Source organism: Sinohyriopsis cumingii, chromosome 5, assembly GCF_028554795.1.
Source record: "Sinohyriopsis cumingii isolate HCF-2022 chromosome 5, ASM2855479v2, whole genome shotgun sequence".
Taxonomy (NCBI): domain Eukaryota; kingdom Metazoa; phylum Mollusca; class Bivalvia; order Unionida; family Unionidae; genus Sinohyriopsis; species Sinohyriopsis cumingii.
This window is the reverse complement of record NC_142965.1, coordinates 123157767-123184214: the sequence shown is the minus strand read 5'-3', so window position 1 is coordinate 123184214 and position 26448 is coordinate 123157767. Positions and strand designations below refer to the sequence as shown.

The 26448-nt window shown below is 35.7% G+C and overlaps 1 protein-coding gene across 7 annotated transcripts in view; it reads right to left on the bottom strand.

The window, feature by feature from the left end:
* Positions 1-26448, bottom strand: part of LOC149800113 (phosphatidylinositol 3,4,5-trisphosphate 5-phosphatase 2A-like) — a 268016-nt gene that overhangs the window by 89777 nt on the left and 151791 nt on the right. For all 7 annotated transcript variants that reach the window (XM_089959703.1, XM_089959704.1, XM_089959705.1 and 4 more), the window contains one exon: positions 1466-1529. In XM_089959703.1, the coding sequence (XP_089815829.1) occupies positions 1466-1529 (64 nt within the window). The remainder of the gene's footprint in view (positions 1-1465; positions 1530-26448) is intronic.

The following is a 26448-nucleotide window of genomic DNA, read 5'->3' as shown; positions in this document are numbered from 1 at the left end:
TATATAGGTCTATTAATGTACTGCTTTGTCAATCTACTTAACACTGATATAGGTCTATTGATGTAATTCTGGTGTCAATCTTCTTAACACATATATAGGTCTATTGATGTAATTCTAGCGTCAATCTACTTAACACTGATATAGGTCTACTGATGTAATTCTTATGTCAATCTACTTAACACAGATATAGGTCTATTGATGTAATTCTGGTGTCAATCTACTTAACACATATATAGGTCTATTAATGTACTGCTGATGTCAATCTTCTTAACAGAGATATAGGTCTATTGATGTAATTCTGGTGTCAATCTACTTAACACATATATAGGTCTATTAATGTATTGCTGATGTCAATCTTCTTAACACATATATAGGTCTACTGATGTAATTCTTATGTCAATCTACTTAACACAGGCACTGATCTATAGATGTTGATATCACTCTACTTAACACATATATAGGTCTATTGATGTAATTCTGGTGTCAATCTTCTTAACACATATATAGGTCTATTGATGTAATTCTGGTGTCAATCTACTTAACACATATACAGGTCTATTAATGTACTGCTGATGTCAATCTTCTTAACAGAGATATAGGTCTATTGATGTAATTCTGGTGTCAATCTACTTAACACATATATAGGTCTATTAATGTACTGCTGATGTCAATCTTCTTAACAGAGATATAGGTCTATTGATGTAATTCTGGTGTCAATCTACTTAACACATATATAGGTCTATTAATGTATTGCTGATGTCAATCTTCTTAACACATATATAGGTCTACTGATGTAATTCTTATGTCAATCTACTTAACACAGGCACTGATCTATAGATGTTGATATCACTCTACTTAACACAGATATAGGTCTATTGATGTAATTCTGGTGTCAATCTTCTTAACACATATATAGGTCTATTGATGTAATTCTAGCGTCAATCTACTTAACACAGATATAGGTCTATTAATGTACTGCTGATGTCAATCTACTTAACACAGATATAGGTCTATTGATGTAATTCTGGTGTCAATCTACTTAACACAAACAGTCCAATATAGTGTTTGAGTAAAATAAAAAACACATACCCTGAGCTGCCATCGCATAAGTGACTGCAGATCAGGCTCAATGTTGTTTATAGTGTATACATATGGTACTTTTACAATCTTGTTTATAGTTGGACTCTATATAGTGTATAAATATGGTACTTTTACAATGTTGTTTATAGTGTATAAATAAGGTACTTTTACAATGTTTTTTACAGTGTATAAATATGGTACTTTTACAATGTTGTTTATAGTTGGACTCTATATAGTGTATAAATATGGTACTTTTACAATGTTGTTTATAGTGTATAAATAAGGTACTTTTACAATGTTTTTTATAGTGTATAAATATGGTACTTTTACAATGTTGTTTATATTTGGACTCTATATAGTGTATAAATATGGTACTTTTACATACCTGAACAAAGAGCTTGTTGTCAGGCCCTGGAAGGATTCTGTACTGATGAACTTTATTCTGATAGCTGCAAATATAAAAATATATATATATTTTTGTGTGCAAATTATGCAATGACAGATCAGGGTCTGGGCAGTTTGAAGTTGGACTCAACTTAAAGGCAAGTATGTGTCAGGTATGTGTCATTTTAGCTTTTATGATTATAAAAACCCATCTAAATCTATAATACTAAATCTCCCAAGTGCATTTACTATGCATAACGTAATCGGTCAATAACAAGTGCCTCTTCGCTGTTGGTTTGTCCACAGTTTACTATAATTTCTTATATCATTTTAACCCTTAAACATGGTTTGCACTGCTCTAGTGTGATGTTTTCAAAGACCTTTCATGGATTTTTGAAGGACTTCAACACATTTTCCAAAGCTTATCTTTTCTTACAGGAAATGAACTTTCTCCATGTTACTTTGTCTGTCACTGCATAAATGGGTACAAAAGTAGAAAAACTAAACACACAGAACTTATTTGCATGTCACAATGGTAAAGTGATGCTACTCCATCTTGCAAATAAGAGTGTTATATATGATCCACACAATTTTATATGATATTGATTTATTTATTTATTTTTTTGGAAAATGCATAAACCAACCTATTCAGCATTTACAGAGCGATATGTTTTGTTATTCCTTCATATAAATTCAAGGAGTCAAGTAAAATTTTCAATGAGTTCTTCAACCAATTTAAGGACTTTTCTGAGACAAAACCAACCTTAATAGAATTAAATGAATTTTCAAGGTAACCTCTAACATTCAAGGATTTGTTTAAGGTTGTATGAACCATGTTCAAGTTTTCTATTTAATTTGAAGAGAAAAAAGTTCTTTTTATTGTAGGAATGTAGACTGGAAGGTAATAGCTTTTGATTTATTCTCTCATTTACACCACTGGAAGACAACAATTCTTGGGTCCACATGTTTGCATGTAATACCTTTTCAATGTTTGTCAGATACAACTTTTATATTTGTCTATAATCTACCAGTAATAACAGAACGACTGAAGACTACATCTTTTCAAAAGGAGTCTTGCCACATTCTCAAACAGTCCAATCTTGGCAATACATCAAAATATTTAACCAGCTGAATAGACCAAACAAAATTCAAATTGTATGGACTTAATGCAAACCAGCTGAATAGACCAAACAATATTCAAATTGTATGGACTTATTGTAAACTTTTAAGTCAGTACAGCACACCAATTATCTGTCATTCTGAACACCATATATAACATATGTACAAACATAAATACATGTGTACAGGTCAAAATCTCATAAAATTATCCATCTTTAGTGCACTCTCAATCCCAGCCTGATACATGGAAGGTAGGTAGATGTTGAAACTTGCTGAGAACATTGTACATTTTCTTGGCATGTACAGTGCATTGAGTACCATCAGGCTCCTTACACCTTCAGCACTTTGAGGGTTAATTTAATCATGTACATTTTCCATATAAAATATTATCACAAACTTTCAGCATACAATAATCTTTTTAATGCCAAGTATATTATGGTAAATATCCATTAATAAGACTGCACAAGGACTGCTCCGGTGGCCTAGTAGTCAGAGCATCCACCTCTGATGTGGGAGATCATGGGTTTGAACCCCGGTCGAGTAATATCAAAGACTATTAAAGACGGTACTAACATCTGCCTTGCTAGGCGTTCATTATTAAGAGGTTAGTGTTAGGACTGGTTGGCCTGATGTCAGGATAATAAGATGGGGTGGGACATCATGCTACATGTCTGCGACATGATGACCAGTGTTAGACATCACTATAAATTGCCAAACTGCAGACAACATAGTGATATGACTGAAATTTTTTTAAAGCTACATTTAAAAATCCAAAAATCCAAAAGACTGCACAGGAGAAAGTTCTTAAAAAAAAGAATCTTGCACATTTATCACACATTATCAATACTGAACTGTCAAGTATTTTGTATTTAATTTGAATTTTTGTTCAATGCTCCAGCAAATATAGCATCCTTGCCAAATTTTACTATAAGGTTCAGTTAAGTTTACAGATTCACAAACTGCATTGTGCTTTTAGCCAAAATACAGACTGATCCAACAGGAATCTGGACTGATTAATGTTAAAAGCAAAAACCTGGGCAATAAATACCATGGAACATGCATCTAATTTTCTTGATGGATGCATTGAAATGAACCATGATCAAAATCATTGGGTTTAGTACAATATGAATCATGAAGAACAAACACGCATTTCTTATCAACACCAGAGCTTTCACCTAGAACATGAAAAGCAGGATCATTAGTAAATGAGTTACAGTTAGTGCCATAATATCAGACTAATAGTTTGGTGAATGCCTCTAATTAATGAACAGATTATTAAAGTACAGATTTAATTTTGTTGCATAATGTGATGGCTTCAAATTTGACCAATTGCAAACATATTGTATTTTCTAACTGATGGGAAAAATTACTTTGGATCAAGCTGTACTGTTATTTTATTGTCATTGCTATTATTTTATTGTCATTGCTAAAGTACCATATATACTCACTTATAAGTCAAGTCCAACTGCAAACAACAAAGATCATGATCTGCTAAGACATAATGCACTTGCAGATCAGATCTACATTGTTTGGTCTACTCATTATTCCTATCAGACTGCACAGACCAGATCTACATTGTTTGGTCTACTCATTATTCCTATCAGACTGCACAGACCAGATCTACATTGTTTGGTCTACTCATTATTCCTATCAGACTGCACAGACCAGATCTACATTGTTTGGTCTACTCATTATTCCTATCAGACTGCACAGACCAGATCTACATTGTTTGGTCTACTCATTAATCATATCAGACTGCACAGACCAGATCTACATTGTTTGGTCTACTCATTATTCCTATCAGACTGCACAGACCAGATCTACATTGTTTGGTCTACTCATTATTCCTATCAGACTGCACAGACCAGATCTACATTGTTTGGTCTACTCATTATTCATATCAGACTGCACAGACCAGATCTACATTGTTTGGTCTACTCATTATTCCTATCAGACTGCACAGACCAGATCTACATTGTTTGGTCTACTCATCATTCATATCAGACTGCACAGACCAGATCTACATTGTTTGGTCTACTCATTATTCATATCAGACTGCACAGACCAGATCTACATTGTTTGGTCTACTCATTATTCATATCAGACTGCAAAGTCTTACTAAAAATCACTTGTATATGTACAACCACTGTACCTGTATTCACAAGACCAATGAAGCACAAAAATGCAAGGAATTACCTTTGACTTGACTCCAGGGTCAATTAAGTCTGGTTTTCATCATTCCATGATACAAGTGCAGATATACTGGTATTCAGATTGTACCATTTTCATTCAGAATCAACTATATATTACAAGAAATAGTCAAGTGAAAAACTAATGTCACTGCCACAATTTATGCAAAATCGGTAGATTTTCAAGATGGTCACATAGGCACCATAATATAGGTCAGATGAACACCATTTTCGTTCAGAACAGCTACATACTATTTCAACAGTGTTTTAGTGAAGATTGCATGTTGATAAGCTCATCCATTCAAGAGAAGTGGCCATATCATGATTTCCAAATGGTCATTAACATATCATGATTTCCAAATGGCCATTAACATATCATGATTTCCAAATGGCCATTAACATATCATGATTTCTAAATGGCCATTAACATATCATGATTTCCAAATGGCCATTAACACAGTTATTTTGGAGGTTGTTGTTGATTCATGTACTATTGTTTTTGTAGGGTTTAATGCCATTTTTCAGCACAAGATAGGCTATACATGGTGGCCAGTATAACTGGTGGAGGAAGAACCCATGGAAAACCCCAGGAAGATCCACCCACCCACGAGAAGCTACTGGCAAGCCTTCTCATTGTACCCATGCTAGCTGCACCCAAGACTCGTACCCATGCAGACAGAGGTGAGATGGCAGTGATTTGGAGTGGTGAGCGCTTAAAATCCACTTGGCCAATTGGGGCCCCCTATTTGTGAGGTAAGATCAGCCCCCTATTTTGGAGGTAAGATCAGCATTATTTTAACAATGGAATAACTATATACATGAAAAAGTACATGTATTGGCTATTTTTTAAGTCATTATGGCCGTCTGTTTAGAGGAATTAATTGTTACAAGATTTTTTAAATTTTGGGAGGTCACATTGGTATCATTTTCATTTAGAACTATGAACATATATCCTGAAGTGTTTTTTATTTCGAAATTTCTATGAAGATATGACAGTAACTTCAAAAAAAGCAGTGAAAGCAAAATTTTCAAGATGGCCACTGGTCAACACCATTTTAAATTAGGACCAATAAGACTTCACAGAACTCATATCTGTTGCAAACTCCATGTCAGTAAGAGCAGCATTCATAAGATTTTCAAGAGGGCTACAATGGTGGCTATACTGGATGTCACATGATCAAATTCATTTAGGACCAATTAAAGATCATAAGAAATATTTTGGTGAAAATTCCATGTCAATATAAGAGTCCATTCAGGAGAAATGGTGACAAGAAGATATTCACCATGGTTGTCATACTGGATGTCAGATCAGCACTATGTTCATTTAGTTAGTACTAAGCAATTATCATAATTGATATGACCATCCATTTAGAAGGAACAGCACAAGTTTCAAGATCGACCATGTGTCTGAAGATTAATTACCATCAATCAAACAGTCTAGGAGAAGTAGTGATACCAAACTGTTCCAATGAATATATAATGGACAATAGGCCATTGTATAAGCTCTCCTTAGAAGTCTATGAACAACTGAGCTAAAAACCAGGGTCAAAGATCAAAGGTAGAGCTCCAAAAACACAATGAATGATGGCAGATAGAACTGAGGCTCTTAACCTGAAAGGTAATCATATTATTTTTTTACAAATATAAAAAAATTTTAAAAATTTAAAATTTCAAAAATTAATATGAAATCAGACTCATAAACTTTGTGAAACAAACAGCATGTCTTTGAAACTAGGAACTAGAGAAGGAATTAAAAAAAACTTTCATGCATGATCATCAAAATCATGGAGAAACCTGTATGTATCCTTAAGACACTGGATACATATATTATGGTACAGTGTATTAATGAAGTATTGACATCAATATCTTAATGGAAAGTAAGGCAGTCCACATCTATGGGATTATGTTATGCTGACTTTGTCTCATTTTGTTCGCTCTTTGTGCTTTCCAGTATCAAGTGGTATAATACACAAATAGCCAACATTCACAGGCTGACAACTGAATTTGGGATAGCTATCATTCATGTACTGGCTAGGAAAAATAGTTACTGGCATCTTAAAGAAAACTACACAACCACTTGGGAATCGAAACCCGCTTTTATATTCAGTTGTAGGCGCCTACTTGATGATTCTGTCAAAGATGTAGTTTTGAAAGAAAATTTTTATTTATTATTAAGGGAATAAAATATATTTATGGTTGTCACATTTTTGTTTTATTTCAGCTAAAAATTTTATACTATATGGTGATTCACAGAAGTTGTCTTATGGGATGGAATCATTCCACAAATTGTCACTTAAATAGAAGTGTGTGAGATCTTTTTTACAACTTATAAGTAACCATTTACATGCATATATCTATCAACCTGTGATTTGAATTTGTACAATTACACAATTTCTTGTCAAGACCTTGGAGGGGGAAAAATGGGTGGTGTTGAGAGAGCAGCTTTTTCTAAAGTGACATGGTGCTTTATTTATAACTGAAATGCCTAATTTGCATAGAAAACCTGATCCATCAATAGACATCGATAATACTATAAATGTGAAATTTTAAGTCATTCTTAGATGCATATGTAGAAGTGTGGTAAATATGGTTGCCTTCCGTTAAAGATGACTAGTGTTCAAATCCTACAAGGCACAAATTATTATTTTTTCTTCATGTTCTTTTTTTACTTTGAATTGGTAAGAAGAATTACATTACTGTTTAGAATTTCTGTGTAAATAATCACAAAACACAGCAGAATATAAACAGTAAACTGCTGACATTGCATAGGATCCAGTATGTGTGTGTGTGATTTGGATTTTTAACATCATATTGCTAAGATAGCATTGAGGCATCATTCCGCAGACATGTAGCATCATGTCGCATCCAGTCCCATTATCTTGACACCAAGCGGACCAGTCCTAACACTAACCTCTTAATGCTGAGTGCCAAGCGAGGCAGCTGTTAGTACCATTTTTATAAGTCTTTGGTATGACTCGGCTGGGGATCGAACCCACGACTTACTGCATTTGATGCATACACTCTAACCACTAGACCACAGGATCCACTAAAAAATGTGCTACTTCAGTCTGTTATACAGGACATCATGCTTGCCAATACCTTCAAGCATAAAATTACAAAAGAACATTTGCTTGCTATAATTGAGTAACAGATATATTACATATTGTGGGTGAAAATATTGAGTCTTTCACCCACTTGATGAAATATATGCTACTCTCATTTGAAGCAACTTTCCTCATTGTAAGCCCTTTATAAATAACGAATGAAAGTGGTCAATAATCCATGTATATATGGGCCTCCTAAGAATTTAATTTTTTTGGATTAAACATTTTTGTTGTAATACAAACTGTAATACCATCATCTTTAGCACATATTAATTTATATTGGTAAACAGAATACATTAGAAATAATATGCAACCTAACATTTCCATGGAGTATTCTTGACTGATTGTGTCAGTCTTTATTGTGTCAATTTATTTTCCTTGTGTGATTTATGGTATGTAGAGGGACAACAATGTGCAAATAATCTGAAAGCATCAGCTGAATCTGCAAGGTAACAGGATGCATGATGCTGGATTTATGTGATATCACTATTTTTGATCCAATCAACTTCCTAGTCCTGTATTCATTAACTACACTGTGGACTTGATGATAAAGAATAGATCTGAATGATGATAAAGAATAGGTCTGAATGCAATTCACTCTTCTGTATAATGTAAGTGGCAAATAACAGGCAGGAGGCGAAGTAACTTAGTAATAGGCAACAACAGGTAGGAGGCAAAGTAACCCAGTAATAGGCAACAACAGGCAGAAGGCACTGTGAGTGACTCAGTAACAGGCAACAACAGACAGGAGTCACAGTAACTTGGTAACAGGCAATTAACTGGCAGGAGGCACAGTGACTCAGTAATAGGCACCTGACAGGCAAGAGGCACAGTGACTCAGTAATACGCACCTGACAGGCAAGAGGCACACTGACTAATTAATAGGCAACTAACAGGCAGGAGGCACAGTGATTCAGTAATAGGAACTTAACTAGCAGGAGGCACACTGACCCAGTGATCTGCAATTAGCAGGCAAAAGGTAGTGACTCTGTAATAGGCAATTAACAGACAGGAGGCACAGTGACTCAGTAATAAGCAACAACAGGCAGAAGGCACGATGAAAGTAATAGGTAACAAACTGGCGTGAGACACAGTGACTCAGTAATAGGCAACTAACTGACAGAAGGCACAGTGACTCAGTAATAGGCAATTAACTAACAAGAGGCACAGTGACACAGTAACATGCAATTATTATGGCAGGAGGAAAAGTGATTCAACTAACAGGCATGAATCACAGTGACTCAGTAATAGGCAATTAGCAGGCAGGGAGCACAGTGACTCAGTAATAGGGAACTAACTGGCAGGAGGCACAGGGACTCAGTAATAGTCAACTAACAGACAGGAGGCACAGTGACTCTGTAATAGTCAACTAACAGACATAAGGCAGTGACTCAGTAATAGTCAACTAATGGACAGGAGGCACAGTGACTCTGTAATAGTCAACTAATGGACAGGAGGCAGTGACTCAGTAATAGGCAACTAATGGACAGGAGGCACAGCAACTCGGTGAATAATAACCTTACTACATGCTTACAAAATGCCAACACAGTAACACAGACATGCTGGTACATGGAGAGTCAAGCAGGCATGGTAAGAGCCTGTATCATGACACATACTGTATTGTTATAAATGTATCACTGTATGTTCTTGAGGCCCCAGGTGGCCAAGTGGTCTAAAGCGCTCACCGTTCCAGATCACTACCATCTCAACTCCGTCTGCCTGGGTTCAAGTCCAAGGCTCGGCTAGCGTGGGTACATGGGAAAGCCTGCCAGTAGCTTCTCGTGGGTCGGTGATTCTTCCCTGGGTTTTCCAGGTTTCTTCCTCCACCAGTTATACTGGCCACCATGTATAGCCTATCTTGTACTGAAAAATGGCGTTAAACCCTAGAACAAGAAAACAACAACTCTATTTTTCTGCATGGCCTGCTTATTGTGTCATGGTATGCATTTTATTACCATCCAAGTAACACGATGCAGTGTTATCATATTGCAACTGAGAAGGCAACAAAGTCCTATCATATACATCAGTAGGATTTTATTGATATCGGACCTCTAGAAATGTCATGCTTTGTTTTATGAACAATTTACACTTGGTTTTCACTGAAAATTGGGAAACAATCAAGAATTATTTAACAATTTGTGCAACAACTGGAACATGTCCTCAAGTCAGAGCTGAACAAGATACCATATTTACTCACTTATAAGATAAGTCCAACTGCAAACTGCACAGACCCAGATTTGCCTATGCAAAATGCATTGGTGGGTCTGGGTTTGTACACTTTGTTAGGAGTAATCAGTAGAAGAAAAAACTCACAGATGCTGACTGGCAGGCACATTGTGCTACAGTAGATCAGGATCTTTGTTGTTTTCAATTTGACTCAACTCATAAGCAAGTATATACAGTATCCCAAAGGTAGCACACCACAGCTTGCTAAACTGTCCTGTATTAAACTGTCAACTTAAACCCAACCTCAGATTAGGATGCAGATATTGTATAGGAAATAGCTGGCCAATGTGTTGCTGCTGAAATTCAAATGGGCTATATTTGTCTGTACCCAACATAACAGGACAATGAAACCAAATGTAACATACAAGTTAAGACCAACTTTCAAACAACGTATTCTAATGTGTTGTTGCAAAATCTGTAAGCAGATCAGGGTCTATGTTGTTTGTTCTGCTCATTACTCATAGACCCAGATCTGCTGGCAAATTATGCAAATGCAAATCTGGTCTGTGCAGTTTCCAGTTGGCCTTGACTTTAACCAGGCCCAGCCCTAGGGCAAGGCAAAGGAGGCAACTGCCTTGGGCCCCCTTCTAACTCGCAATGCAATTTGTTTGCTTGGGGCCCCATGCTCATCGCTTGCTGCCTTGGGCCCTGCATATCCTAGGGATGAGCCTGACTTTAACCACGTATATATGGAAGATACCAAACTTTGGCTGAAATGTAAAAGCTGATGTGGTAGTTTTGTTGTTGTTGTTGTGGGGTTTAACGCCATTTGTCAGCACACAATAGGCTATACATGGCGGCCAGTATTAATGGTGGAGGAAGAACCTGGGAACACCCCGGAAAGAACCACCGATCCATGAGAGGCTACTGGCAAGCTTTCTCGCATATCTACATTGGCTGAATCCATGACTCGAACCCACGCAGACAGAGGTGAGGTGGCATTGATCCGTATTGGAGAACGCTTTAGGTCACTGACTAGTTTAGATCAGATTTTACTGTGTTGCTTTTGTGGATGATAAATTGATATGAACAACATGTGTACTAAGTTCCCATTTAAAAGCATCCATGAACATAACTGCTAACATTTTCTGTTAATTCAGACAATGAGACTGTAGGCAATTGCCAGCTAAACTTCAAAGTCTGGCATTAGTCATCTACAGTGTGCATTTGAGATCAGTCTGTACCAGAAATTATCTACCACAGAACAGAAATTAGTGACCCTTCATAACTTCATGTGTACCAGTCAAAGACTGATGCATATTTTTTTTTCATTCTGTATTTGGGGGCCCCGAGTGGCTAAGTGGTCTAAATCGCTCTCCGTTACGGATAACTGCCATCTCACCTCTGCGTGGGTTCAAGTCTCAGATTCGGCCGTTAAGTAGGTATGTGAGAAAGCTTGCCAGTAGCTTCTCGTGGGTCGATGGTTCTTTCCGGGGTTTTCCTGGGTTCTTCCTCCACCATTTAATACTGGCCACCATGTATAGCCTATCGTGTGCTGAAAAATGGCATTAAACCCAACAACAACAACAACATTCTGTATTTCTTATTTTATAAAAGCAAGAGTACACTAGCTTATGAGTCAAGCAAAACTGCAAACAACAAACACCCACCCTTGATCTGCTGCAACATAATGCTCCTGCAGATCAGGGTCTATGTTGTTTGTTCTACTGATTAATCCTAACAAACTGCACAGACCCAGATCTACCAGAGCATTATGTGATGGTATATCTGGGTCTGTACAGTTTGCAGTTGGACTGAACTTATAAGAGATTATATATGGTACCAGGAATAGCACAATATATGTTGAGCACAGACATAGAATCATCGCATAGTCATGTGATCATGTTCATTACAAACTAGTACTGCTTGCATCGTTATGCAAAAGACTCCTAATAATAAATGTTATTTATGATTATAATTTAAAATAAATATGCAATTCTACTTGAATGAAAAATGTCAATTTGCAGCATTTTGTACACCAGCACTCATAATTATAGCGATGTTACCTAGTTTTACATTGTCATGTGACCAGTTCAAAATGTCGTGGGAACATATAGGCTTGAAATAAATTGCTGCCTGTTAAGGATGGGATATGCTCTGATTCGGGCATGATTGAATTTTAATTAGGATCCACGAAGGATAATGGTCTGACCGATATGTTAAAACATTAACTCCTGGAGCTTTTTGTCATTTTCACCTGAAAATCAAGTTGGAAACACATTTTGAAAGCTATTTCTGAATAGACTTGAAAACACCAAATCCCTGGTGATCTTTCAATAACATACTGCCTAGTTGTGTTAGAAACATCATTTTTCATTAGCTATTTGACTCGCACATGAGCAGAAGGGTAAAAGTTGGATTTTTTATATAAAAACATTGTGGGGTTTTTTTGTGCTAAACGGAGCCATTATTTTTGTATGGAGACTACTCTTTATTCCAAATGCCCATCTTATCCTACTTTTTCCAAAGGCTCATCAGTCTGTTTGCAGTTCATACCAGTTTGCCTTAGATCTGAAACCAAACAGTCTAAAATCCAGACACAAAATCGGATTCATCCACGGGCAAATTTTGGGTTAAAAAAAGTAGGGTCCAAAACATGAGGTTTTTTATCTGTATTTTGTAGTGCAACTAGATATTCCAGATTATTTGGTATCATTGTAGAGCTACATATGTCTACCTTTCTATAATACCACCCACTTTAGTGTATCATGCATGACCATGACATTACAGAGCTCAGCAGTAGGCTACTACCTCCTGCCCCGTTAAGTCGTCACTAGGGGTTAACGTGTTAATGTATGGTCAAGCAGAGGAACACAACAAAGTTGAGACAATCCAGAGACAATTTGTGCCATTTCAAAACAAGTGTCATGAAATGTGATACATATAATATTTATAAGCTAACTTGTACATGTGATACTATTGTGATAATATATTCATGGGCTAACTTGTACATGTGATAATACTGTGATACATATATTCATAAGGTAACTTGTACATGTGATACTATTGTGATACATATATTCATAAGCTAACATGTGATACTACTGTGATACATATATTCATGGGCTAACTTGTACATGTGATAATACTGAGATATTCATATTCATAAGCTAACTTGCACAGCTGATACCATTGTGATACATATTATATTCATGGGCTAACTTGTACATGTAGTACTGTTGTGATAAATATCATATTCATGGGCTAACTTGTACATATAGCACTGTTGTGATAAATATCATATTCATGGGCTAACTTGTACATGTGATACTATTGTGATACATATTATATTCATAGGCTAACTTGTACATGTGATAATACTGTGATACATATTATATTCATGGGCTAACTTGTACATGTAGTACTGTTGTGATAAATATTATATTCATGGGCTAACTTATACATGTGATACATATTATATTCATGGGCTAACTTGTACATCTGATAATACCGTGATACATAATATTCATAAGCTAACTTGTACATGCGATACTATTGTGATACGTATTATATTCATGGGCTAACTTGTACATGTAGTATTGTTGTGATAAATATATTCATGGGCTAACTTGTACATGTGATACTATTGTGATACATATTATATTCATGGGCTAACTTGTACATGTAGTACTGTTGTGATAAATATTATTTTCATGGGCTAACTTGTATATGTGATACTATTGTGATACATATTATATTCATGGGCTAACTTGTACATGTGAAACTATTGTGATACATATTATATTCATGGGCTAACTTGTACATGTAGTACTGTTGTGATAAATATTATATTCATGGGCCAACAAGTACATGTGATACTATTGTGATACATATTATATTCATGGGCTAACTTGTATATGTAGTACTGTTGTGATAAATATTATATTCATGGGCTAACTTGTACATGTGATACTATTGTGATACATATTATATTCATGGGCTAACATGTACATGTAGTACTGTTGTGATAAATATCATATTCATGGGCTAACTTGTACATGTGATACTGTTGTGATAAATATCATATTCATGGGCTAACTTGTACATGTAGTACTGTTGTGATAAATATCATATTCATGGGCTAACTTGTACATGTGATACTATTGTAATACATATCATAATGAGAGCAATTACTGAGATACATATTGTAATACCAACTGGCTGGCAATATCCAACTGTACAGGCCATACAATTAATTTGCCATTTCATCAATATGGATTGTTTTCTTCACTTGCCAAGCAAATCTTGCGTACATGTATATAATCCATATTCTTAACAGTGTACAGTCTAAAGGTTAGACAAGATTACTGTGGCTTTTGTTAAAATTAATGTGAAGGAATTTAATGATAAATGATAGAAGGCAAACTATTACAGCTAATCAATGAAAACATGGTGACATTAAAGCCTGAAGAAGAAAGATATTAAAGGGAAGAAAGCAACACAGATTCTGATTTACTGAAAAGTTCAAATGAGGACTGAAATAATGAAACATCTGGCATTTTAAATCTATGAAATAAAATTAATTAGTCTCAAAGGTGGTGTGATCTCAGTAAAATCTTATCTAAGTGGATAACAACATACAATTAAATATTTATTTCCTCCTATACTGCCAGTAAATCCTCACATTCACTGATTCCCAATGCTCCAGTACAACTGCATTTAGTTTCGTTTTGTTTCTTTAAAGTAGGCTATTAAGGAGGATTCAAACCTACATCCGTCAGTCAAGAATATAGTAAGCTAACCACCAACTCACCATGGCTCCCACAATACAAATGTTTATTACAAGTATTGCAATGCCAGCATTCAGATTTCATCTTAATTTAATTTAAATCTCCATTAAATATCATCTTAGTTTAAATGGGATTTTGACTAAATATCCAGGTTCTGAATCATTATGAGTATAATTAGAAAATACAGTGGTGATTAAACAGTGTTCATTCCAGGAGCAGATAAAAATTGGGTCTAATGGCCCCCTACCAGGTAAAAAATGGGATCATTTAAAAATAACAAGGCTCACAAGTACCCTTATCAGTTTCTTGTTTACTGAAGAAATTTAAGCATTACTGTATAAATTTATTCAAGCCTGCAATAGCTATAACAAAATTTCAAACCTAATATTGAGTCAGTTATTGTGGAGTCAGTCTACGGCCGAGGTTTCTGAGATTTCCTTGTCTGCTAATAACCATGTCCATCATTTAATTGTTCAGGTCATGGTTACCTAAGGTGACATTTAGGACACTGCAGCAAAACTGTTTTATTGTCTAACTAGACATTATGGTTCAAGGTATATAAAATTGGAAAAGTCAATATTTTCTGCAGAAATTAATAAATTCATGACACATGCCTGTGATCGTTATCAGTCTCCCATTTCAAAACCTTGTATACTATGAGTTTACGTCCTCAGGAACAAGTAACAATTTCCTCTATAATCCTTTTGGACATTCAAGTCATACATTATTTCATCCCTATACAATATACTAATTTAGAAATACATGAAGTTCTATTATAGCTCAAGATTTCATGTTTTCTTGACAATTTCTGTCAATGATCCACCATTTGCTCTATGTCTGGTGCTCCAACTAATCAAAATCAGTAAGACAATTCTGTCAGCCAATTATACTGATTGTTATATCTTTATTTGGCAGTATATACATGCACTTAAGCTTGGGATGCACTCAATTCAACCATACTGTAACACCCTTCTGATTTATTTTCTTTGGTCTTTTCTACGCACCTCTGCAGGGATGCAACAGAAGGAAATTTTCTTGCACCAAAGATGAAAAACAAGAATATCAGGTGCCTAGAATGAACCTGAATAAATTTATTTGCTCTTTTAAACAAAGAAACCTGACTCACAGCCTCAAAACAGGGTGTAGATGTTTAGGTTGATGAACTCCATGAAGGGAATAGCTTCTAACCTTAATGGAGGCTTACAGTTTTAAGTTGATAAACTCCAAGAAGGATTCACTTCAATTATACCTTCTGCAGAATGCTTCACTATATCCCTCCATTTCAACAGTTCATCAATTTCTTGCCTTTAAACCAGATTCCAGGTATATTATTATCAGAACTATCTGTTAAGGGGCTTAGACCATGGACTCTGATACTGTCTGAGTAATGGAAAGTGTGGGCCCCTGGCTTTTATCTTGGAAGCATACAGCTTAAATAAACTAGACCTCCTGCCGTGAGCAGCATCTCTCCCTAATACATACTGGCAGTTAGACTGACTTATCTCTACAAAATGAAAACTATCACTAAAGGTAAACAAAATTTTTCTCCCCCCCCCCCATTTTAAGTAGAATTCAATGGTGCTTGTACTTAAATCTACCTTGTGCTAAAAACAGACCATAACCTCATCGTGTCCGGCTGCTGCCATACTGTTTTCGGACAAAGCCCCGAGAGACGCTTAGTAACATGTAATAATTCATGACATATATGCAAAAATAAAGCTGTTTTTAATTGCACTTCCCTCACTATGTAATGATTTTATATATTCAACTATAATATATGCGCATGTTAAATTTTCTCTCCTCTTTCTTAACTTTGTTCCAGATTAACACATCAGAACCAGAAAAGGTTAATAAAATCACTAATGCTAAATAAAAACAAAACAAACAAACAAACAAATAATACCCCAAAACACACATTGATGCATTCTTTTTAAATATATGGAATATCTATGCAACATTTCTAGATTATATAAGCATATCACATCAAATAAGCAGTGTAATTTTATGTGCTTAAAATATAAGAAATGGTCACTTTACTACATACACCACTCTCTATTTAAAACACGAATCACATATAAGAATACTTCATCGACATTATTTAAGGGGGGGGGGCTGGCAGTTCCCTTGGAAAATGTAAATGTATATATCTTTTAATGAAGGAAATGTATTATTCACATTATAAATATAATCTGCCAGTACTGCTCCTTTCAACAGCATAACTCTGATGAACATGATGCATTCTTATATGTTCTAAACTGTCATTCAAAATTAGGATTTGTTTGTAAAACGAACATTGAAATAAACATAAATTTTCATTTCTCTTTTCATAACTTTGTTACTAATTAACAACACATCAGAATCAGAAAAGGTTAATAAAATCACTAATGCATAATACACACCCCCCCAAAAAAAACAACATTGATACATTGTTTTTAAACTTATGGAATACATAATAGACATGAAACAGTTCTAGATTCTACATGTCACATCAACTAAGCAGAGTGTAATTTTATGCGCTAAACAAAATATAAGAAATAGTCACTTTCCTACATACATCTCTCTCTATGTGTGTGTTAAAACATGAATCAAATATAACAATACTTCATCGGCATTATTTAATGGGGTGGGGGTGGGGTTGGCAGTTCCCTTGGAATTTTCATCTCAAAATATTCAGGGTATATCTATCGGTGACGAAATGCAAGCAAATTTGTGTATTATAGTGTTCTAGAAAGATTCATCAAATTTGATTATACGATTTATACAGTCTGCAGGTTAACCCCCACTGTAACAAAATATTGGAATGCACATCTATATTCAGATTAACAAATTTAACGCCTGGTACATGGTTTTCAGTAAGAACAATAATATGAAACATTAACACAGCAACGAACACTTAACGCCATTACATCGGTTCGCCTTGTCTGAATGGCTATTTTTAGAAACTGATATCACTGCGTGTGACGTTTCACAGAGGTAAAAGGTACAAGCGACATAGCATTTTCTTCAAGAGCTGTTACATCTGATACCCAGTCAGTCAGATCAAAGTGAGGGCTTCTGCATATATGGAAGGAGAGTTAAGAATACATAAAGACACTAAATCTTTCTTATGTTGTCCACATCAAAAGAACTGCTCTTAAACTGGGGTCATTATGGCCTTTTCATAAAAGCTGCTCACACCTGTGGAGATGTGATGGTGTTAAAAATTGTTGTAACTGACTTGAGGTTTAAGTGTGGCCTGACTTTCACGCTAAATTAAAACCCCTGTTGTCCCATTCAATGGCTGCTGAAGTATGTTACATGCACCTTCACGCTAAATTAAAACCCCCGTTACCCCATTCAATGGCTGCTGAAGTATGTTACATGCACCTGCAAAAGATGTATAGCATACAGGTAAAGAGGCAAATTTTGACTCCTCTATAAACTCAGGTAAGGTTCAACTGTAAATGACAATAAACCCTGATCTGCCATCAAAGAATGTGCCACCAGATCATGATCTCTGTTATTTGTTCTACTAGTGACAACACCTGCTTCCCTGCTGCATGTCCCCCCCCACCCCCATAACCCTGATCTGGCTGATTTAATGCTAATTATTTTATCTCAACTGCTTTTTCAGCATAAAGGAGACATTCAAAATGTGTTTGCCCTATCTTAAAGTACCTGAGTCATCATTTAATAACAACTTTGACACGCTGTTGATTCTAATTTGATGGCTAATTGTTTGGTATCATGCAGTGAAATATACTATATTTAATTTTATAAAGTGGTTATAGTTTCTTCCAGTCCAGAATAAACAATAACTACCAATCAGAATGCTCCAGTGGTCTATTGGTTAGAGCATCCACCTCGGATGTGGGATGTCACAGGTATGAACCCCGGCATAGTCATACCAAAAAGTTGTCAAAGTTGTCCTAACAGCTACCTAACTTGGCACTCAGCATTAAGAGGTTAGTGTTAGGACTGGTCGGCCTGGTGTCTGGATAATGTGACTGGGTGGGACACCATGCTACATGTCTGTGACGTGATGCCTCAGTGCTAGACATCACTATAAACTGCCACACTGCAGACATCGTAGCGATATGGCTGAAAAATTGTTACAGCTACATTAAAAATTTAAACCTCAAACACAACTACACAAACCAATCAGAACTTAATGGAGCTTATTCCATGCATGACACATAGGAAGTATTGGCAAAGCAAGAGAGAAATGTCACCCATATGTGATTCTCTGTAAAGTATTTCAATTGAGAATCACTGACTGAATCACTGACTGAATGTGCTGGTAAGACGCATAAAATTTAGCACAGAATCAACTGGGGGACAGATTTCAAACTGCATCACTTTATGACCGTGCACACAAATTGTAAAAAAAAATTATATAAAAGGAGTGGGTGTTGTTAGAAGTTTGACATCTTCACTAAACAAAAACAACTGCCTGTAGCCACGTCAGTTCTTTTGCATCTGCAGGAAATACAATGTGATTGATTTAGTTGGTATTCTTCCTCACTCACACCCCCTGACTTGTTCTTGATGATATTTTTTCAGGCATTATTCTTCTTTTCTTGCACTTTTTTCTACTTTGAAGATAACACCAAGTTTAAGTTAAAAAATGAAATTGGAAATAAGATACTTTTAAAGCACCTGAGCATGGTGGCCAAGAGAGTAAAGTATCTGAAAAAATAGGGCAACCTAAATGACCTAGAAGGTTTTATTAAAACAAGTGACAGCTAACAGGTAAACCATTTGAAATTATCTCTGTGGCATGTAACACAAAATCTACATAATTTATAATAGGCTAAAGCTTCATTAAGATACCTTCAGTGGTTCAAAACCTACTGTAACATGTCATGTGTTAGATTGCAGAAAAACAGAGTTCAAGATTTAATTTTGTTAAATGAAATAATAAAAGTGCAACAGCCCATGTCTTTGAATATAACACAGTGTGGCATCTAAAAAGTGTCTGTCGTAACATGATCAATTTCGGATAATAAAGACACAATTGTTTATAGAAATGCCAAAAGTCAACACTATGCAGTTATGATTTGACAGTAATCACAGTCTTATAGTGAGTCTCATGTTCTCTCAATTTAAAGTTTTTTTCTAATACTAGTGTACATGGGCAGCAAGATGGCTTTATAAATAATCATGCAGAGTGTACTTGGGTAGCATGGTGGCTTTATAAATAGTTATGCAGAACATACTTGGGGTACTTTGGTGGCTTTATAAATAGTTATGTGGAGGGTACTTGGGTTGCTTGATAAATAGTTATGTAGAATGTACTTGGGTAGCTTGGTGGCTTGATAAATAGTTATGCAGAGTGTACTTGGGTAACTTGGTGGCTTGATAAATAGTTATGTTGAATGTACTTGGGTAGCTTGGTGGCTTGATAAATAGTTATGCAGAGTGTACTTGGGTAACTTGGTGGCTTGATAAATAGTTATGTTGAATGTAGTTTGGTAGCTTGGTGGCTTTATAAATAGTTATGCAGAGTGTACTTAGGTAGCTTGGTGGCTTTATAAATACATGTAATTATGTAGAGTGTACTTGGGCAGCATGGTGACTTTATAAATATTTATGCAGAGTGTACCTGGGTAGCATGGTGGCTTTATAAATAGTTATGCAGAATGTACTTCAGTAGCAAGGTGGCTTTATAAATTGTGTTGCAGAGTGTATTTGGGTAGCTTGGTGGCTTTATAAATAGATATGCAGAGTGTACTTGGGTAGCTTGGTGGCTTTATAAATACATGTAGTTATGTAGAGTGTACTTGGGTAGCATGGTGGTTTTATAAATAGTTATGTTGACTGTACAAGGGTAGTGTGGTGGCTTTATAAATAGTTATGCAGAATGTACTTGGGTAGTGTGGTGGCTTTACAAATAGTTATGTAGAGTGTACATGGGTATCATAGTGGCTTTATAAATTGTGTTGCAGAGTGTATTTGGGTAGCTTGGTGGCTTTATAAATAGTTATGCAGATTGTACTTGGGTAGCTTGGTGGCTTTATAAATAGTTATGTTGAGTGTACTTGAGTAACTTGGTGGCTTTATAAATTGTGTTGCAGAGTGTATTTGGGTAGCTTGGTCACTTTATAGTTATTTTGAGTGTGCTTGGGTAGCATGGTGGCTTTATAAATTGTGTTGCAGAGTACTTGGGTAGCTTGGTGGCTTTATAAATAATTATGCAGAGTGTACTTGGGTAGCTTGGTCGCTTTATAGTTATTTTGAGTGTACTTGGGTAGCAAGATGGTTTTATAAAGAGTAATGTAGAGTGTACTTGGGTAGCTTGGTGACTTTATAAATAGTTATGTAGAGTGTACTTGGGTCTGAGCATGGTGGCTTTATATAGAATTATGTAGAGTGTACTTAGGCAGCACTGTGGCTTTATATAGAATTATGTAGAGTGTACTTAATCAAAATTGTGGCTTTATATAGAATTATGTAGAGTGTACTTAGGCAGCATTGTGGCTTTATATAGAATTATGTAGAGTGTACTTAGGCAGCATTGTGGCTTTATATAGAATTATGTAGAGTGTACTTAGGCAGCATTGTGGCTTTACAAATAATTAGTGCATAATAATAACGAGTGAGTCGAATGCAATGACAATACACAATACATGGATCACTGCCATCTCACCTCTGTCTGAATGAATTTCGAGTCTCGGTCTTTGCTAATGTGGGAATGTGAGAAAGCTTGCCAGTAGCTTCTCATGGGTCGGTGGTTCTTTCTGGGGTTTTCCCAGGTTGTTCCTCCACCATTTATACTGGATGCCATGTATAGCCTATCCTGTGCTGAAAAATGGCGTTAAACCCTACAACAACAACAGCTACTTGCTTACAAGTTGTGTCCAACTGCAAATGGCATTAAACCCTACAACAACAAGTCATGCAGATATTACTGGTATCCATATGTCACTGTTACAAAGCCAATTCAATATGTTGATTACTCTATACAATTGTCTATAAGTCAAGTTCAACTACAAACTGTACAGATCCAGATCTGCCATTGCATAATGCACCTGCAGATATGGGTCTGTATCATTTGCTAGGAGTAATCAGTAGAACAAACAACACAAACACTGATCTGCAGGCACATTATTCTATGGCAACTCTGGATCATTACTGCTTGTAGTCTGACTTGGCTTACAAGCAAGTACAGATGTTACTTTGTTCTAAAGACAACTTGATGAATTACTTGCTCTATTCATGTGTGTTTTCAAAGACCTTAAATATTCAAACATCACACTGTTTTTCAAACAGTGTGTGTTTGTGTGTGTGTGTGTGTGTGTAATTTGGATTTTTAACTTAGCTTTAACACTTTTTCTGTCATATCACTACAATGTCTGCAGTGTGGCAGTTTTTAGTGATGTCTAGCACTGGGGAACCATGCTGCAGACATGTAGCATGATGTTCCACCCAGTCACATTATCCTGAAACCAGGCCGATCAGTCCTAACACTAACCACTTAGTGCTGAGTGCCAAGCGAGGCAGCTGTAAGTGCCATTTTTATAATTCTTTGGTATGACACTGCCAGGGATCACACCCACGACCTCCCGCATCCAAGGTGGATGCTCTATCTAATAGTGTGGTGGGCAATTTGCCATATGTACAGAACATAACAATCCTGCCAAATAAAATAAAATAAAACCCAATAACAATATTAAAGTGAAAATGTTTACACAGCAAGAGGTTACTGGCCAAAATGCTAGTCTTACTCATTATTTATTTTTCCTGGTGAAGATTACCACAATATATTAAAATCAGTCATAACAGACCACTGCTACAAGAAACCACACATCTTACAAGGTCAGGTTCTCAGGGAAGGGAACAGATTTATTGATCTGACTGTGTGAAGAACTGTTATAAAAGAGCACATGATGACATGATTTATCTGATGAAAGTGTCTTCAAGATAGTTTCTACTGTACACAATAGTGACTAAAGTGAGTTCATACACAAAGAATGTTTATGGATCAAATTAAGTAGAAAATCTAAATAAATTTATTATCATTACAACTGTGTCAGAGGCATAAACAGAAGGCAATCTTTCCATCCCATTACCATGGGATGTTTTCACATTTTTTTTCATCATGTGCCTAACTAGACAGTGCACTAGTAACTGGCTGAGTGATAAAGTGGTACATCAACCAGCTGCTGATGATGACTGATAAACAAATGACTATGCTGTGACTGAATACTACATGCTGTGATGAAGTTAAAATGACTATGCTGTGACTGAATACTACATCATGACTGTGATGAAGTTAAAATGACTATGCTGTGACTGAATACTACACCATGTACTGCGATTAAGTTAAAATGACTATGCTGTGACTGAATACTACACCATGACTGTGATAAAGTTAAAATGACTATGCTGTGACTGAATACTACATCATGACTGTGATGAAGTTAAAATGACTATGCTGTGACTGAAAACTACATCATGACTGTGATGAAGTTAAAATGACTATGCTGTGACTGAATACTACATCATGACTGTGATGAAGTTAAAATGACTATGCTGTGACTGAATACTACATCATGACTGTGATAAAGTTAAAATGACTATGCTGTGACTGAATACTACATGCTGTGATTAAGTTAAAATGACTATGCTGTGACTGAATACTACATCATGACTGTGAAGCAGTTAAAATGACTATGCTGTGACTGAATACTACATCATGACTGTGATAAAGTTAAAATGACTATGCTGTGACTGAATACTACATGCTGTGATTAAGTTAAAATGACTATGCTGTGACTGAATACTAAATACATGTACTGTGATGAAGTTAAAATGACTATGCTGTGACTGAATACTACATGCTGTGATTAAGTTAAAATGACTGTTGTGACTGAATACTACATCATGACTGTGAAGCAGTTAAAATGACTATGCTGTGACTGAATACTACATCATGACTGTGATAAAGTTAAAATGACTATGCTGTGACTGAATACTACATGTTGTGATTAAGTTAAAATGACTATGCTGTGACTGAATACTACATCATGACTGTGATGAAGTTAAAATGGCTATGCTGTGACTGAATACTACATCATGACTGTGATGAAGTTAAAATGGCTATGCTGTGACTGAATACTACACCATGACTGTGATGAAGTTAAAATAACTATGCTGTGACTGAATACTACATACTGTGATGAAGTTAAAATGACTATGCTGTGACTGAATACTACATACTGTGATTAAGTTAAAATGACTATGCTGTGACTGAATACTACATGCTGTGATTAAGTTAAAATGACTATGCTGTGACTGAATACTAAATACATGTACTGTGATGAAGTTAAAACGACTATGCTGTGACTGAATACTACATGCTGTGATTAAGTTAAAATGACTATGCTGTGACTGAATACTACATCATGACTGTGATGAAGTTAAAATGACTATGCTGTGACTGAATACTACATCATGACTGTGATAAAGTTAAAATGACTGCTGTGACTGAATACTACATGCTGTGATTAAGTTAAAATGACTATGCTGTGACTGAATACTAAATATATGTACTGTGATGAAGTTAAAATGACTATGCTGTGACTGAATACTACATGCTGTGATTAAGTTAAAATGACTGTTGTGACTGAATACTACATCATGACTGTGAAGCAGTTAAAATGACTATGCTGTGACTGAATACTACATCATGACTGTGATAAAGTTAAAATGACTATGCTGTGACTGAATACTACATGCTGTGATTAAGTTAAAATGACTATGCTGTGACTGAATACTACATCATGACTGTGATGAAGTTAAAATGACTATGCTGTGACTGAATACTACACCATGACTGTGATGAAGTTAAAATAACTATGCTGTGACTGAATACTACATACTGTGATGAAGTTAAAATGACTATGCTGTGACTGAATACTACATACTGTGATTAAGTTAAAATGACTATGCTGTGACTGAATACTACATGCTGTGATTAAGTTAAAATGACTATGATGTGACTGAATACTAAATACATGTACTGTGATTAAGTTAAAATGACTATGCTGTGACTGAATACTACATCATGACTGTGATGCAGTTAAAATGACTATGCTGTGACTGAATACTACATCATGACTGTGATAAAATTAAAATGACTATGCTGTGACTGAATACTACATCATGACTGTGATGAAGTTAAAATGACTGCTGTGACTGAATACTACAACATGACTGTGATGAAGTTAAAATAACTATGCTGTGACTGAATACTACATACTGTGATGAAGTTAAAATGACTATGCTGTGACTGAATACTACATACTGTGATTAAGTTAAAATGACTATGCTGTGACTGAATACTAAATACATGTACTGTGATGAAGTTAAAATGACTATGCTGTGACTGAATACTACATACTGTGATGAAGTTAAAATGACTATGCTGTGACTGAATACTACATGCTGTGATTAAGTTAAAATAACTATGCTGTGACTGAATACTAAATACATGTACTGTGATGAAGTTAAAATGACAATGCTGTGACTGAATACTACATCATGACTGTGATGAAGTTAAAATGACTATGCTGTGACTGAATACTACATCATGACTGTGATAAAATTAAAATGACTATGCTGTGACTGAATACTACATCATGACTGTGATAAAGTTAAAATGACTATGCAGTGAATGAGGGCCATATATTGTAATCAAGATCAAAGACAAAATGATCTATTTAAAAACACAACAACAAACAAACATGCATAATACAGCTGAACCTGTCTTGAAAGAACACCCCTTCTAGCCAAAAAATAAGACCTCTCATGACAGGTCATAACATTATATAATCATTAAATCTGTGCATCTATAACCTGGTCTTTCAAGACATGTGGTCTTTCAAGACATGTGGTCTATCAAGACATGTGGTCTTTCAAGACATGTGGTCTTTCAAGATAGTGTTTACTGTTTAAATGGAAAAGTACTGATTTAATAGCTACTCTATACTCCAATGAACGTGTAAATATCCCCCCATGTAAAATACCTGTCAGAAGGAGAACATAACATGAGGTACCCAGTACTTTTGATGGCTCACCATAGCATATATCCTCATACTTTTTATCTCTCACCACAACCCCTAGCCCCTAGCCCAACCTCAACATCTACCCTGGCAGTGACCTTCATTTTCAAAAAAAAAAAAAAAAATCTGTTCCATATGCGTTCTCCTTCTCTGACTGTGTGCCTAAAGTTTACCCAAACAGTAACTGTGTCTGAAAATGTTTATGTATCAGCAGTTTTGTATAAGCAGCCTTTAACCCCTCTCAGGGGCACCTGAGGAGAGGCCTGACAATTATGCCCCTTCTGCAAACTGTTGCCACATGGGCAGCCTACCATATGGAGTAAACTGAACTTCCACCCAGTGGTTTAAAGAGGCAGACAAAAGAACACATGGGGGGGGGATTATTAATCCTTGACTTAAAATCATATGAAGTCACAAATATGTCTACCGTATGTACTCATTTATAATCCAAATGCAAATTGCAATAATCCAGATCACCCATTTCCTAATGTAGCCAAAGATCTGGGTCTATGAATTTTGTGTGAACAAATCAGTAGAACAAACCGACTATGATCTGTCAGAGCTTTATACA